The 14,743-nt window shown below is 40.0% G+C and overlaps 1 protein-coding gene across 1 annotated transcript; it reads left to right on the top strand.

The window, feature by feature from the left end:
* The first annotated feature begins 2,467 nt into the window (after positions 1–2,467).
* Positions 2,468–5,063, top strand: LOC135431684 (fibrous sheath CABYR-binding protein). The gene is made up of 2 exons (XM_064686937.1): positions 2,468–2,527; positions 4,392–5,063. The coding sequence occupies exons 1-2, from the start codon at positions 2,468–2,470 to the stop codon at positions 5,061–5,063; spliced, it is 732 nt and encodes a 243-aa protein (XP_064543007.1).
* The last annotated feature ends 9,680 nt before the right edge of the window (positions 5,064–14,743 follow it).

Below are 14,743 nucleotides of genomic sequence, written 5' to 3'. Positions count from 1 at the left end.
TCTCTTTGGTAATTCCTTGACTTTTATTTGAAAAATTGCAAAAAAAAAAAAAAAACAGAAAAGAGGGCGAGTGACAGAGAGAGGGAACCGGAACAGTTTCCGCATCAATGATATTTTTACTTTGCCAATCATATTTTTTGCCCCACATATATAAATTTTTACTGACAGCCACTCAAAGCGCCGCAAGGCGGGAAATCTTCATGGATTTATGATGTCTTATGATGTCAATCTAATATTATCATTGCCCCCATTCCTCCCAGCAGCTCATCAATTTTTCAACAGCTCTGTCAGCTCCGAAAGCGGCCTCTGCCACATTAGCTGTCCGTCTTGTTTATGGGGCGTGTTAACAAGCCGCGGCTTAATTATGCCACCTATGTGATTTGAAGCTCGGTTCAGTGCATTTAAATGTAGCTGTCAACTCTGACAGTCGCTCTGTGGGCTGACTAAATTTATAGTCCAATTAATAGGCACCGGCAGGAGCGAGGCTGTAGTCAACGCTGCGTATGCGCAATAAATTGATTGATGGCAAATGCGTGTCCTTGTCGCAGCAATTTGTTAGCCCCAAAAAGGATTCTCATGTTGTGCGAACGCTTTACAGCAGCTGTAAAGAAGCAATTTAAATTTCGTAAATAGATTTGGCGAATCGATATCGAGACGCAACCCCTTCTATTTTTTTTTTTTTGCTGACCTGCTGCTCCTTTTCTGTGCTGCCTATTTAAAATATATAAATATTTTAACCTAATAAATGCGGCAACAAGCCGACTGGCGCCGGCGGCTGCTATCTACAACTCGGACAAGTGCTGAACACACACAAGCATCGACATTTGCATAAACCGTGCCAGGACCTGGCCTCAGCCACGGCCTCGGGCCCAGGGTTTGTTTTGCTTGCCAGCTGCCTTTTTCCTACTGGCGCGCAAACATTTTCAGCTTGTGCTACGCCCGCGGCCAGGCACCAGCTCCAGTTTGTTAAAGAGTTTCCCAGCAGCAGCAGCAGCGACGGCAGCAGCTCAGGTTAACTTTACAGTCGGCTAATGGTCGATGAGCCGCTGGGAGCTCCTTTAAGCTGTTGCCTTTTATCGCTACAACTACACAAAGGCAGTCGGTTGTATGCCACAAACCGTGGCACATGTAAATTGAACCTCAACAACAGAGAGAGAGAGAGGCAGAGAGAGAGTGGGAAATTGCCAAGAAAAATAGACATAAAAATCGCTTTTAAATAAAATCACAAGTCAAGAGCCGCACAAAAATCAATGAGGCACACACAATTTATAGCACAACAGATTCGCTTATTCTTGTTGTTGCTATACCCTGTACGAAAGGAGACTGCGCAGGAGAGAATATTGAAAAGTTGAGCTAATGTAGGCTACAGACAGAAGAAGGGGAAAAAGAAACTGCCAAGAATCAGAGCTAAATTCAGAAAAAAAAGTCGAAGTAGAAGGAAAAGTAGATGGTGGATAAATATTGGAAGGAAAAGCAGAAGAAGTAGAAGTAAAATATAAATAGAAGCAACAGGAAAGTGGAATGAGAAATTCGGGGTGTAGGAGGAATATGAGTGGAAGAAGAAGAGAAAGTAGTAGGAGACGTAACGTAAAAAAGGGAAAAAAAAAGAAAAATCATAGGAAAAAAGGAAGAAGTAGAAGAAGGGCAGAAGTAAAGGAGGAAGGCGAAGTTGAATAAGAAGTATAAATAAAAGTAAAATGAGAAATTAAAGGTGTAGAAGGATTTTGAGTAGAAGAAGAACAGAAGGTGAAATAGAAGTAAAAACAAAATTCAAATAAAAAAAAAAAAAGGAAGACGAAGTAGAAGAAGAAGCCTGAAAGTCTTAGTAAATTTCGATCTCAGTTGAGTTAAAAGTATAAGAAGTCGAAATACAAGTAAAAGTATATGAAGCAGAAAACGTAGAAGGAAAAGCGGAAAAATTATAAGTTAAAGTAGAAATATAAGTAGCGGGAAAGTGCATTAAAAGTATAATGAGAATTTGAAGTGTACAGCTCCAGAAGGAAGAAGCAGAGAAAGGTGGAGTAGAAAGGAACTAGAGAAAGAAAAATGAAAACAAAAGATAAAGTAGAAGAAGAAACTGATTTAAAAGTATCCGAATACTAAAGCTAAAGTCAATTTGTTGTGCAGGCATACGAGGTTTATCATATGAACACATCTTCCCAATTCACTTAATATATATCTAATATATATATATATATCCTGCGATAGTCAACTTAGAGACTGAAAGAAGATAAACATAAGTATTTCTTACAAGTATTTAATATAATTCAAAGGCATTTGTCTCGTCGTTCACTCTTGGTGTTAAGCTTTGCCGCTTGTTTTTTGTGTGTATCTAGGCCTATAAATTATGCCCGCACACACCACGCTCACACACACACACACACACACGCACAGTCAAACACACGCAAACCTGGGCACATAAAATATAGCACATGAGTGCCTTTTAGGCGAAAAGCCGGCAAATGAAATGAGCAAAAATGTGCTCTACGACTTTGGCAGCAACAAGTCGCAAAAAAATCCAAATGATGTAGTCGACTTTTAGGCGCAGTTGCGCGTGGCAAATGAAAAGTTGTTGCCGCACCTCAAACAGAAATGATTTACTCGCCAACTACGTGGACGGAGGGAAAGCTGGCTGGGAGTCTTTTAAAGAAGTTTATAGATCTGCATCTGTATATTTGTTAAGCTAGCCGGGATTTTGTCCAGCTTTTCACTTTCTCAGTGCGTTGTCAGCTCATTTGCATTCGCATTAAAAATGACAAATTGCAGCTGCCACGCCCACCGCCCACCGCCAATATGCCACACAATTGTCCAATCAGTTCATTAACAATTCAATTAAAGCCGCAACAAGCTGTGAAATATCCATAGTTTCATTTTTTACTCTTTGCATTCAAATTGTAATTTATAAAAAATACATATGTATGAGTGTGTGCGTATCTGTGTTTAATTATATTTATGATTATTTAATGAGTTTTACCTGGAATTTAAATTCAGATTTTGCCCACAGCCAGCCGGCAACAGCTTTTTTTGGGCGAGCGCCAGCCTTGATATATTTTAATCAATAAATAATTTCCGCAACAAGTCTCTGATTGCATTTTGATAGCTGCCCACGCACACAGGACACGACAGCAAACGGATTTGCAATGCATATTTAAAATATTATAATTTGTTTAAATTACAAATGAGACAGCCCGGAGAGGGAGAAGGGGAGCGGGGCGCCCACTTCAGTTTTATGGAACTCTTGAGGCAAACGAGCCCCAAATGCGAGGCCTATAAATAAACGTAGTACTTCCGCAGTACTTCAACTGACAGCAAATTAACACCTCAAAAAAAGCTGAACTACTTCAGGCTGAAACAAAACGAGAAGCTAAATGAACTGGACAAAACAAGCCCGACTGCCAGATGCTCTGTTAATTTGAACTCATAGCCACACTCTTATACTCTTTTCTATTTCTGCTTCTACTTAAATAATTGCAGTTCAAAGTCTTAACTGAACCTCGAGCAGCTTACTCAAGAGTTGTAGCAACTGCGAGATACTCTCTTTGCACTAAGCAACTTATATTTTACAGGCAGGAAAAAAGATAAGGAATAGATCTTAAAGTAGTTACGACTGGGAGCTGCTCTGCTTCATTGAATTACCTGAAGTTGTTAGAAGAGAGCACAAATAAAGCAACGGCTGTGGTATACTCTATTTCAACCAAATACTAAGAATCCATTGCTAAAAGTCTACAAAAGACACCCTGCTTTAACTAAAAGCTTATAACTGGAGTTGAAAATAGGTGTGGCAGGCAGCCTAATATACCCTAAACACCCCTAGTCACAGCGTATCACCGACTGGAAAGGTCAAGCGCAACGACGTGTGCCACTTGACATTGCAGGCATTAAAAAAAAACTAAAGCAAGCCAAAGGCCGACGCACAAATGGAATGGATATATAGCGACACGGAGACTTTGGAGTTGAAGATGAAGCTCAAGCTGAAGACCTGACCACGCAGCAGAGACTCAAGTGGCACTCGAAAGCAGCCAGAGCAACAATAACAAACAGAGTCAAAAGACGCTTTTTTAAAAGAAAAAAAATATATTTGAAGATTTTTAATTAAGTTGAAGCGAAGCGAACTGAGGCTGGAGGCTGCAACTGGAGCTGACCGAGGCAAAGGCTAACGCTGAAGTGCCTCAAAGTTTTTGCTATAAATTCGGCGGTCCGCTGGAGCAAAGCCATCAAACAGCCCGAGCAACTTTTAATTGCCAGACGCCGTTAACCCAAATCCGTGAAGGAAAACGAAAGCAAAAAAAAAAAATGGTTAGAAAAACGAATCGACGACAGGCATATAGGATTACTTGTAACCCTTTAACCCTTTTCATTTGTTTCCGCGCTTCTTGTTTTACTTTTCGCAGAAACTCTTCTCGCTCAGCAGTGTGCTCACCCTGTCCGCCGTGGCCAGCGCCGCCTTGGCCGCACCTCAGGGCAACTCTGAGCTGGTGGATGCCGCTGCCATCGAGTATGTGCCGCCGGCAACGGAGTTTCTACCTCTGCCGGCTGATGCCACCGGCGAGCAGGGCTACGAGTATCGCACGGTGCGCCGCCTGAAGCTGCGTCATCGCAATCGTCGGGATGTGTCCCACTTGCCGCTGGCTACGCAGTATCTGCCGCCGCCGCCAAGCAACAGGTATCTGCCACCAACAGCAGCTGCAGCTCCAGTCTTGGCCGACGACACCGAGGAGGTTGTCTCCGCTGTGGAGCCGAAGGTGGCACGCGATTATCTGCCGCCCGCTGAGGAACCTGTGGCCAGCACCGAGGCGCCCGAGCTGGAAACCGAAGCGCCTCCGGCCGAGGAGCAGCCCGTGCCCGAAGTGCGTGTGGCGGATGTGCCCACAGCTGAGCTGCGCGACGATGGCTATCACTACAAGCAGCCCGTGGAGATGCCCGCCGAGCTGAAGGAAGCGGCCCAGGAGTATTTGCCCCCGCTGGGCGATGATGTGCTAGCCGAGGGTCCTGCCAATGGCGAGAGCTCTGTCCTTACCAAGGATGGCTATCAATATCGCACCATTCGGCGTTACAGATTTTAGAGTTTTTTTCTTCAATGCAAATTTTAAATTTGATTTTCATTTTGTTTTCAAGTTCTTGTTAATGCTTTTCTTTGAATAAAGCGAATCTTTTATTGCAATTATCAACCCCTTATAAAAGCTATTAGAGAACTTCAAGATATCAGGTAAACTATATATGACATAACTTTGTCTGTCCAGTCTGCCTATAAGCTGCAGGGAGGTTCCGGCTGGATCGGACTACTATATCATACTTTCTTTTTTATCAAGATCTTTTGAACAAGCTTACCATTTACGTATTTTACTATGGTTAAGTTTTTATTGTCTTGGATCAGAAATAGCACACATTTTTATTACAACACAGTTGGCTTAGATGATGTTTCGCCAAGCCTGTTTGGATCCTCAAGCTTTATCGTGGACAAATGTCAAAGGCGGCTCTATTTATAAAAAAAAAAAACTATGTATAGGCGAATTATTTCAAGATCGTACTACTATATTATATAGCTCTATAGAAAGAACCGATCGAGTAATGAGTTTTTATATGGCGATCTATTTCCCAAGATATTTTGAGCAACTCAGGACTTACGAGCTCAACTATTCTCACATGTTTACACAACCGTAAGACAGTTGTCTACAAGGCTATTAAATCGTGCAGAAGATATCCATGCTTTCTTGTTTCAAATTTGGCATATTACAATTTTGCGTTAGATGGAGCTCAATGTAGCTCAAAACGCAATCTTAAAATTGATTTAGATATGGACTAACAATCTTTGCTGTAACAATATTCTGCCTAAAATTACGATTATATTGGCGTATAATTTTCTTAAATCCTCAATTTTCGTGTATATTGTTCCTTGATTAATCATCTAAGTTTCATTAGGAGAAAAATGGCTCCCGTCGTAGACATAGTTTGACGCTTCACAATAAAGCATAAGAATCAAATTAAATGTCATTCCAATACTCTAATTACTAAAATATAAGAAGAATATCAAGGTATCCTCTCCAGCAAAAAGGTTGAAAGGACTTTTCCCGGTACATCTTGCAACTCTTATACTGCAATTGGTCTAGGGTCTCGGCAAGATTGCAAACAAAATTTCCTCCCCACAAAACAATTTTATTAAAATATCATACCCTACAATCGAAGCAGACAAAACCTAAAATCAAGAGATATCACGAGACTCTCACACAAATTTAGTTATGAGTATATGTTGCTGCTGTCATTATCAAGCATAATTTATTTACGAGTGGTTTTGGCTTTTATGTTAACCCCTTTCTATATGCCGCGCGCAAACAGCAAAGCATTTCTGTGCCGGGCAAACGTTGCGTATACGCAATGTGCCCGCTGCTCAGGCTTGTTTAATAGCGCACTGCCCCGCCCACTTGTTGATTAGTTTTAGTTTGCGTCATGCCCACACAAGGCAAACGAGTCAAACGAGACACAGTTATTGCAGTGCAGGGGGAAATTAGTGTCGATAAAAACAAGGTTCTTTATTAGAGCAGCAATTAGCGCAAATTATGTACGATTTTCCAGGCGAACAAACTCTACAGCAATTCGATATGAAAATCATTTGCTGTTCTTTGATATATGTGTGTATGTATTTATGTGTGTATGTGTGTATGTGTGTATTTATGTATGTATGTGCCGACTTACTGGCTATTCGTGGCAATGCGTTGCCATGGCGACCTTTAAGGCTTAATTAATGCACTTGCGCGATAATTCGACTCAACAGCAGCAACAACAACAACAACAACGACAACAGCATGAAACATTAAGTGCACACTCAAGATAAATTACTTTAGCTTATTGCTGCTGCTTCCTCTTCTGCTGCTGCTTCCTCTTCAGCTGCTGCTGCTGCAGTTGCAGTTGCGGCCGGGATAAATCGGGAAGCAATCGCAGATAATGGCAAGCTTAACAGCATTTTTTTTCGCATTTTTTCTCGCTTTTTTTGCGCGCAGTGCAGCAATTTTCAATTATTAAATCAATTGCATGAAATTAAATTAAAGTGCGAATCAAAGCGAGAAACTCAATTAAAGGCGCAAATTGGCAGACAAATTTTTTGAGGCCAAAATGCGTATCAGTCGATTTGCGTGTAATAAAGGCCCGCCGTGTTTTATTTGTGTCCAACTAAGCGATAAACGACAAAAGCGAATCAGACATAAAGAGTAAATTATTTTGGCACTAAATATAGAGTGTGTGGCAGGGCCTGGTTGTGGTTGTAGAGTGTCTCTGACAGCCCGCTTATTGCATATTAAATTGCGTATATCGCAAAATGTCAGACAACAACTGAAATCAAAGCAACAGGCAACAACAATAACAAGAGTCAAACATTTCAGCACTAGCCGGAAGGACATTTGCTAAAGGGACCACAATATGTTTATCTGTGCGTGTGCGTGTGTGTATTGGTGACTGTCATATACAAATAAAATTAAATAACATATTTGCTCAACGAAATGTCAACATGTGATATTTGAAAAGTTCCACGCATGAATTTCAACTAAAGCTAAAATTTTGAAACCTTGAACAAATATATTCGGGGCTTTGAGCAAAGCCTCGCTTTCAGATTCAGTTCAACTGGTTCATGAATTCCGGTTCTGGTTCAAAACTTGGCTCCCGTCCCAAACAATTTTTAATTAAATAAACAGAATTCTTTTGTATATATATACCTCAAATTTACACATTTTCACCTATCGAAATTCAATTCTCTTTATCACTTTGTCAGAGAGTGGAAAAAAAAGTGCAATAATACAACGAAATATTCAAGTTTCGTTTCAGTATTTAATTCGCTTGTTTTTCCATCAGCTACTGATAAAATTCAAGGATTTATAATAAAGAAAATTGTAACTTTAGTGCAAAAGGAATGCGATTGAGTTTTCATTTAACAGAGTTTTTTTGGGAAAATTTCAGCGTTTGGCTTTCTTTGACAGCTCTGTCTGAAATGTTATTAAACTTTTGCATATTTATGAATTTAATTTCTGCATTACAGCCGCTGCCTGTCACAAATACGAGCACACACACACACACACACACACACACACACACACACACATGCATATGCAGCCTTTAAAATGAGCAAAAATTACTGCACACGTTATACGAGTGTGTGTTTGTGTGTGTGTGTGTGCTTGTGGGTATTTTAGTGTGTGTGTGTGCTTGTGGGTGTTTTAGTGTGTGGGTGTACATATGCTCGTTATTCCTCGCATGCTTACAGCTCGTATTTGTATACCCTAACAAAGAGAAATTACGAACTTTTTGTGATAAACTTTTGCTTGGAAAAAAAACCAAGCGGAGTTCTAAGACTATGCCCGTCATTTTGTCTGGTTTCTATGCTAACTCGACTGCCTTAGAAGCTATCTTAGCCAAACTTGGCACAGATGTTTCGAGGTGCTGTGTGAGGTACATATATCGGAATCAGCCGACTCTTATCACTCGCTCTTATCACTTATTGAACTTATAGATTGAAAATTAAATTGCTGTAAAAAAAGACAGCAGACAAGTTACACAACTTTAGAGCGAGCGATCTTTACCGCGACTGTACTTTTGAGACCTTCTCATACTGTTATTTTCTTCTTATAACGGGACTTCCACTTGCAATGTTGTTTCCGATATACCTCTTGCATGTCTTATCGATTATTATCGAAGCTGCAAAACCATAATTTAGAAACTCAAAAACAGCACAAGGAAATAGTCGTAAGGGAAATCGCTGATTTTCTCTCTTTCTCTCTCTCTCTCTCTCTCTCTCTCTCTCACTCTCTTGCTCTCTCTATCTCTATCTCTATCTCTATCTCTATCTCTATCTCTATCTCTATCTCTATCTCTATCTCTATCTCTATCTCTATCTCTATCTCTATCTCTATCTCTATCTCTATCTCTATCTCTATCTCTATCTCTATCTCTATCTCTATCTCTATCTCTATCTCTATCTCTATCTCTATCTCTATCTCTATCTCTATCTCTATCTCTATCTCTATCTCTATCTCTATCTCTATCTCTATCTCTATCTCTATCTCTATCTCTATCTCTATCTCTATCTCTATCTCTATCTCTATCTCTATCTCTATCTCTATCTCTATCTCTATCTCTATCTCTCTCTCTCTCTCTCTCTCTCTCTCTATCTCTCTCTCTCTCTCTCTTTCTCTATCTCTCTCTCTCTTTCTCTATCTCTCTCTCTCTTTCTCTATCAATCTCTCACTTTCTCAATCTCAGTTTCGCAATCTCTCTCTTTCTCTTCCTCTCTCTTCCTCTATCTCTCTCATATGAAAAATAACGTACAAGCAAATTGATTTATTCTCGCTCACTTCTTTTAAGTTAAGGTTAAGCAAAATTCCCAAAATCAAATCATTATGCCTTCGAAAGGGTATCTCAACATTCGTGCAGGCCAAGCCAAATGAACTTTTTTTTTTCATTTGTGTTTCTCTTTATGTTCTGCCACTTGAGGTGGCTTTAGAGCTCTATAAGCCATATAGTATATGGCTCGTACAAGCTTTGTGCTGCAAAATGCGTTTACGAGACACTTGAGCGTCGCCTTTGATGGCTGTCCTTTAATCAGTGGCATGCATCCCAGTTCTTTGCAACTCTCACTGCATGGCCGCATGAGCTGGATTTAGCAGGAACTCTCTTCTCTCAAGCTGACTGCCTGCTAATTGTGCGCCAAAAATAGCAGCCAAATGTACAAAAAAACAGAAAAGTTTGTCCGCCCACAGTGAGGCAAGTTCACTTTCCATTTTGGTGCACAAAATGTCAACATTAAGAAGCTTAAAATGTTGAATTATGACAGAGTGCAAGGATCATGTGGGGATAGAAATAAAATGCTGCGAATGCCATGCATTAAAGTTGAATAAAAAGCAACAAAAACTGTCAACAAGTTTAGTCAAATCAAGCCTGGATTTCCAATAGATTTTTCAATGCATACCGCAAAATAAACAGATGTAAACAAAAACCAAACCAAACCTTTTGGGAGATACACAAAAATTGTATGTCTATTGATTTCAGAGGGTAATATTTTACATGAATTTCGACCACAAATTATGTTCTCAGACTTAAACGCAAATTTAATCTAGAGGCCAAACCATGAAGAAAAACCCAAACCTCGTGAAAATCGGATGAGATTTGACCAAGTTATGGGGGAGGGAAATTTCGACCCATGTCTTTATTGATTTCAGAGGGTAATATTTTACATGAATTTCGACCAAAAAATATGTTCTCAGATTTAAATGCAAATTTAATCTAGAGGGCAAACCATGAAGAAAAACCCAAACCTCGTGAAAATCGGATGAGATTTGACCAAGTTATGGGGGTGGGAAATTTCGACCCATGTCTTTATTGATTTCAGAGGATACTATTTATATGAATTTCGACCAAAAATTATTTTCCCAAGTTTAAATGCAAATTTAATCTAGAGGCCAAACCATGAAGAAAAACCCAAACCTCGTGAAAATCGGATGAGATTTGACCAAGTTATGAGGGAGGGAAATTTCGACCCATGTCTTTATTGATTTCAGAGGGTAATATTTTACATGAATTTCGCCCAAAAATAATGTTCTCAGATTTAAATGCAAATTTAATCTAGAGGCCAAACCATGAAGAAAAATCCAAACCTCGTGAAAATCGGAAGAGATTTGACCAAGTTATGGTGGTGGGAAATTTCGACCTATGTCTATATAGGATACTAGCGGGTATACCCCGACCTCAGTCAGTTTGTCAGTTAGTCAGTCAGTCAGAACAGACAGTTTTATATGTAGAGATTATGCTGTGCATCTTCATTAAATTAAAATGTTTTGATGTGAAATATGTTTCAGGAATTGGGTAAGCCAGCTGCACGAGCCGGGCGCGACATGGACTCGAACCAGCGACCATCTTGTTTGTGGGCCATGTTACCATGATTATCACAATATAAATTTGTTGTATCTGGCGAATGTCAACAAACATGTAAACTTAATTAAAGCGAGTAACGAGAGCAACAAAAAAAAACAGCAGCTAAAAGTAATGTTTTTTTTTCTCTCTTGGCCAATAACTGGCACACAAATTGGCCCAAAACTAACAGCCACTACGACGTGTGTTTGTTGTTGTTGTTGTGCAAGTACATAGCCTAAATCTACCTCAAATTACACAATTTTGTGGCCAGGCTTCAATCCATTTTATAACGTATCGCTTGGCTCGGCAATTTTAGCTTTGAATCTAGCTAAAAATGTGTCGAAATGAAAAATGGTTGTGCTTGCTGTGTGTGTGTGTGTGTGTATGTGTGTGTGTGTGTGTGTGAATGAATGAAAAATGTTATTAGTTTTGTGTGTATGCTCCTGGCCACATCATGAAAAGTTACTGGCGAAAAGCAGAGCTCAAGTCCTGCGAATTTTCTTCGAAAATCAAGTCAATTTATCCACAATTTTGGCTTGTAATTTCACGTTAACAAGATTTTTGAGCAATTATGTAAGCCGAGGCGGGCATTGTACAAAATTTGGAATACGAAAATTCACATAATTGTGCGGCTGCCTTTATGGCCAGGCTCATGAAAGGCAACAATATGGGCCCATTGACTTGGCCCAGGCTGGAAGCCTAATAATTAACCAATAACGAGCTGAAGGAACTTCAAAGTCAGCTTCAGCTTCGGTTTACACAGAGGCGAGTCTTTTTCCCCGTAAAGCGGCTCAGCTTACTCAGCTGCCTGTTACCTTTAACCTTTTTTTCCTGGTCTAAAGGGTAGCCCCTACTTATGTGACCGACAACAGGCAACAACTGCCCCGTTTGCAGTTGCCCAAAAAACTTGTTAATTCATGGCCGACTGCGGTTCAAATGAGCGCACATTAACTTAATCCAAAACTATACAAAAACACGAAATAAGTTCTGTATTCAGCACGCCGAAGTTTTAATACACTAGCAGACGACATGTGGCTAAGAAGTGATTTCATAGAAAAGTCTGTCTAACCTAACGAATATAGGATCTATATGATATATTAGGCCGATTTGTTATGATCTTACGGATATGTTTGGGCAAATAGTAAAGCTTGTAGTTCCAGAGTTGGGCCAGGATATCTTGAAAACAGAAAAGTTTGTCACTTTTGGTCGAGTTTTCGTCTGGTTCTTCTTACAGAACTATATGATATAGCAATCTGATGTTGATAAGATAAACTTTTTAACCTCAGAGATGTATTCTTCCAGTCAAATTAATATAACCCTAAGCAAGTGAACAGAAAATCCGCTCAAATAAACGCAAATTGTAGCGGCTTTTGCCTATTTCAACAGTTGATACACTTGAGAATTAAAAAGTTAGTGAGAATTGGCGTGAACTTGGCTCCCCCCGCCCCTGCCTCCGCCTACATAACAAAGCTGATTTATGCACTTGTTCCAGCTCTTGGTGCTGGTCTGGTCTGGTCTGCTCTGGACTGTATTAGGCTAATGAAAACTGTGCAGAAATACCCGAAAAATGGGGACCAAAGATAACATGCCTGCTTTTGGGCATCTAAACATGTACAGAAGCCGACTTGCACCACGCCCAACCCCAACGTCCACTCCCCCCCCCCCCCCCCCACACTCTTCATCACGTCTAAGTAACTATAAAGCACTTTGGGTCGCACCACCACACAGACAAATTTGGAACAGACACGTTGGTTGGGCAGGGGCAGAGGCAGGCACAACAAGGCTCACGTGGACTTGAGCTTACGGCGTGTGTACCCTTGTTGGTCGCGTAGGCGGGGGCAGGCAGGTGCGTCAGCTGGTTGCCCTGACAACGGCGTGTGCCCAGCTCCACTAGCAACTAAGATGTGAAATAAAAAACGCATATTGGGTAAAACTCATGTCAAAGGCAAAGCCAAAGTCAGGTGCGTGTGCGGCACTTATGAGTGGCACTTAGTCTGGTCTAATACGCATCATTAGAACATTTAACAGGAAGCACGTGACGGCTCAAAATGTGCGCCCCAAACACACAGTTTTTCATGCCCCCAAAAAGGATTTGTTAAGTGAGTTTTAAAGTTGCGTGTTTATTTAATTTAATGCTCAAAACACTTGTAATGAAAATTGAAATTGCTTTACACAAACATCTTTTGACAGTTATTTACAAACTAATTAACGGACGCTTTGAAGCGCAGATGAGAAATGTGTTTGTCTAATTACAATAATTATTTAATTACATTTAACATTTCTCATGCTTTCAAATTAACGCGCCAAACGTGCTGCGTTGCCACATAGCAAACAGCGTTACCACACTTTTAGCTTGATTTTTGCCATTCACAATCCACGTGCAGTTTTGCGATGACAAACTATCGATAGCTTTTCGGCAACAGCGGACTATTTTGAATTTGCAAAAAAAAAACAGCAATAAAGAGGAATAGAGAGACACAGTTAGCTATAGCAAAGACACAAACCAAAAACATCGAATTGTAGGCAAATATATACACAATGTATATATGGATATGTATATACTTTATGCCTGCATAACACATTTTGTAAGAAAATTAGAATACGCTTTGCTCGTCTATAAAACATAGGAAAGACTACCTAAATCCATTTAAGCTTATTTAAGTAAAGAACACTCCGCTTACCTTTTTGTGCAGGGGCTCATAATACTCTTTTCTTCCCTTTTGCTCTCTTTCTGCATGTGGATTATGTTACAATGCGCGCCAATTTGTTTTATGTGAAAAAGCTCTGCGGCAAATATTAAACGACGCTCATTTCACCGGTTGGAAAGTAAGCGGAGTTTGTTAAGTAACTGATATTGCAAATAACAAACACACACGGCACAAACTAATCACATTGAACACTATTTAAGGAACTACAACTTTGTTTAATTACGATTTTAAGCATGTGCGCAGATTACGCGACCGATCGACAGAAAAGTTACGCACAGACTAAATTGCAGCTTGAAGTTTAAGCCGGCATGCACACTAACACACTAACAAAAATGAGCCCACAGCCTGCACTCTCACATTATTCTTGATGCTCACTTCTCAGACAACGGGATCAAAGGCGTTTCGACCAATGGCGTGAAGGCGCTGCCATGTAAAGTGCCTCTCCCGGTCATAGGCTCAACAATGCTTGCAGTTTTTGTTGCTGCTGCACTCCAAATTTATAACGGATTCTCTCATGCTCACAACATGTCCGCTCTCATTTAATTACTCTATATAGAAGGATAGTATGGTGATCTGTGCAATCGAGCAAAATGTAGCCAACATTCACAATAACTACATTTTTATCGATTGTTTCAAAGGGAGTTATATGATAAAGTAGTTCAAATATAAATAAATAAAAACCTTAATTTGTTCGTAGATCTACAATAGCCTCTGCAAAGACAATTCCGAATTTTCTTAGAATCATTTAATTACGTAGTTTATAAAGCTATTTAATTGTTAACTTTGTATTTAGTTGCCACAAGCAGAGTTTAATGATTAATTAAAAGCTATTTATTTGTGTGTGTTGTTTCTCTTCTAATTGCTGTGTAGGATGTGCTCGTTAAAAGTAGAAAATTTACATTTATTGAAAAAATACTTTAATGCCTCCAGCGCACCTTAAAGCGAGCTCCTCGCGATGTTCTGTCGCTCTTTTGAATTTTTTTTTTTGGTACGAACTTTGTACATTAGAAATTAGAAACTAAACTATGCCAGATCGTTGCCAGATTTACGCTAGGACCTTGCCAGATCTTGGGCAGGTTTAAGCCAGATCCCTGCCAGATGAAGGGCAGACAGAACTAAGCCTGTTCCTTACCAGATACCTGCCA

The sequence above is a fragment of the Drosophila montana genome, unplaced genomic scaffold, assembly GCF_035044405.1.
Source record: "Drosophila montana isolate Dmon_TW-CO22-7 unplaced genomic scaffold, ASM3504440v1 contig_1455_1, whole genome shotgun sequence".
NCBI lineage: Eukaryota > Metazoa > Arthropoda > Insecta > Diptera > Drosophilidae > Drosophila > Drosophila montana.
This window is presented reverse-complemented; position numbering and strand designations above follow the sequence as displayed.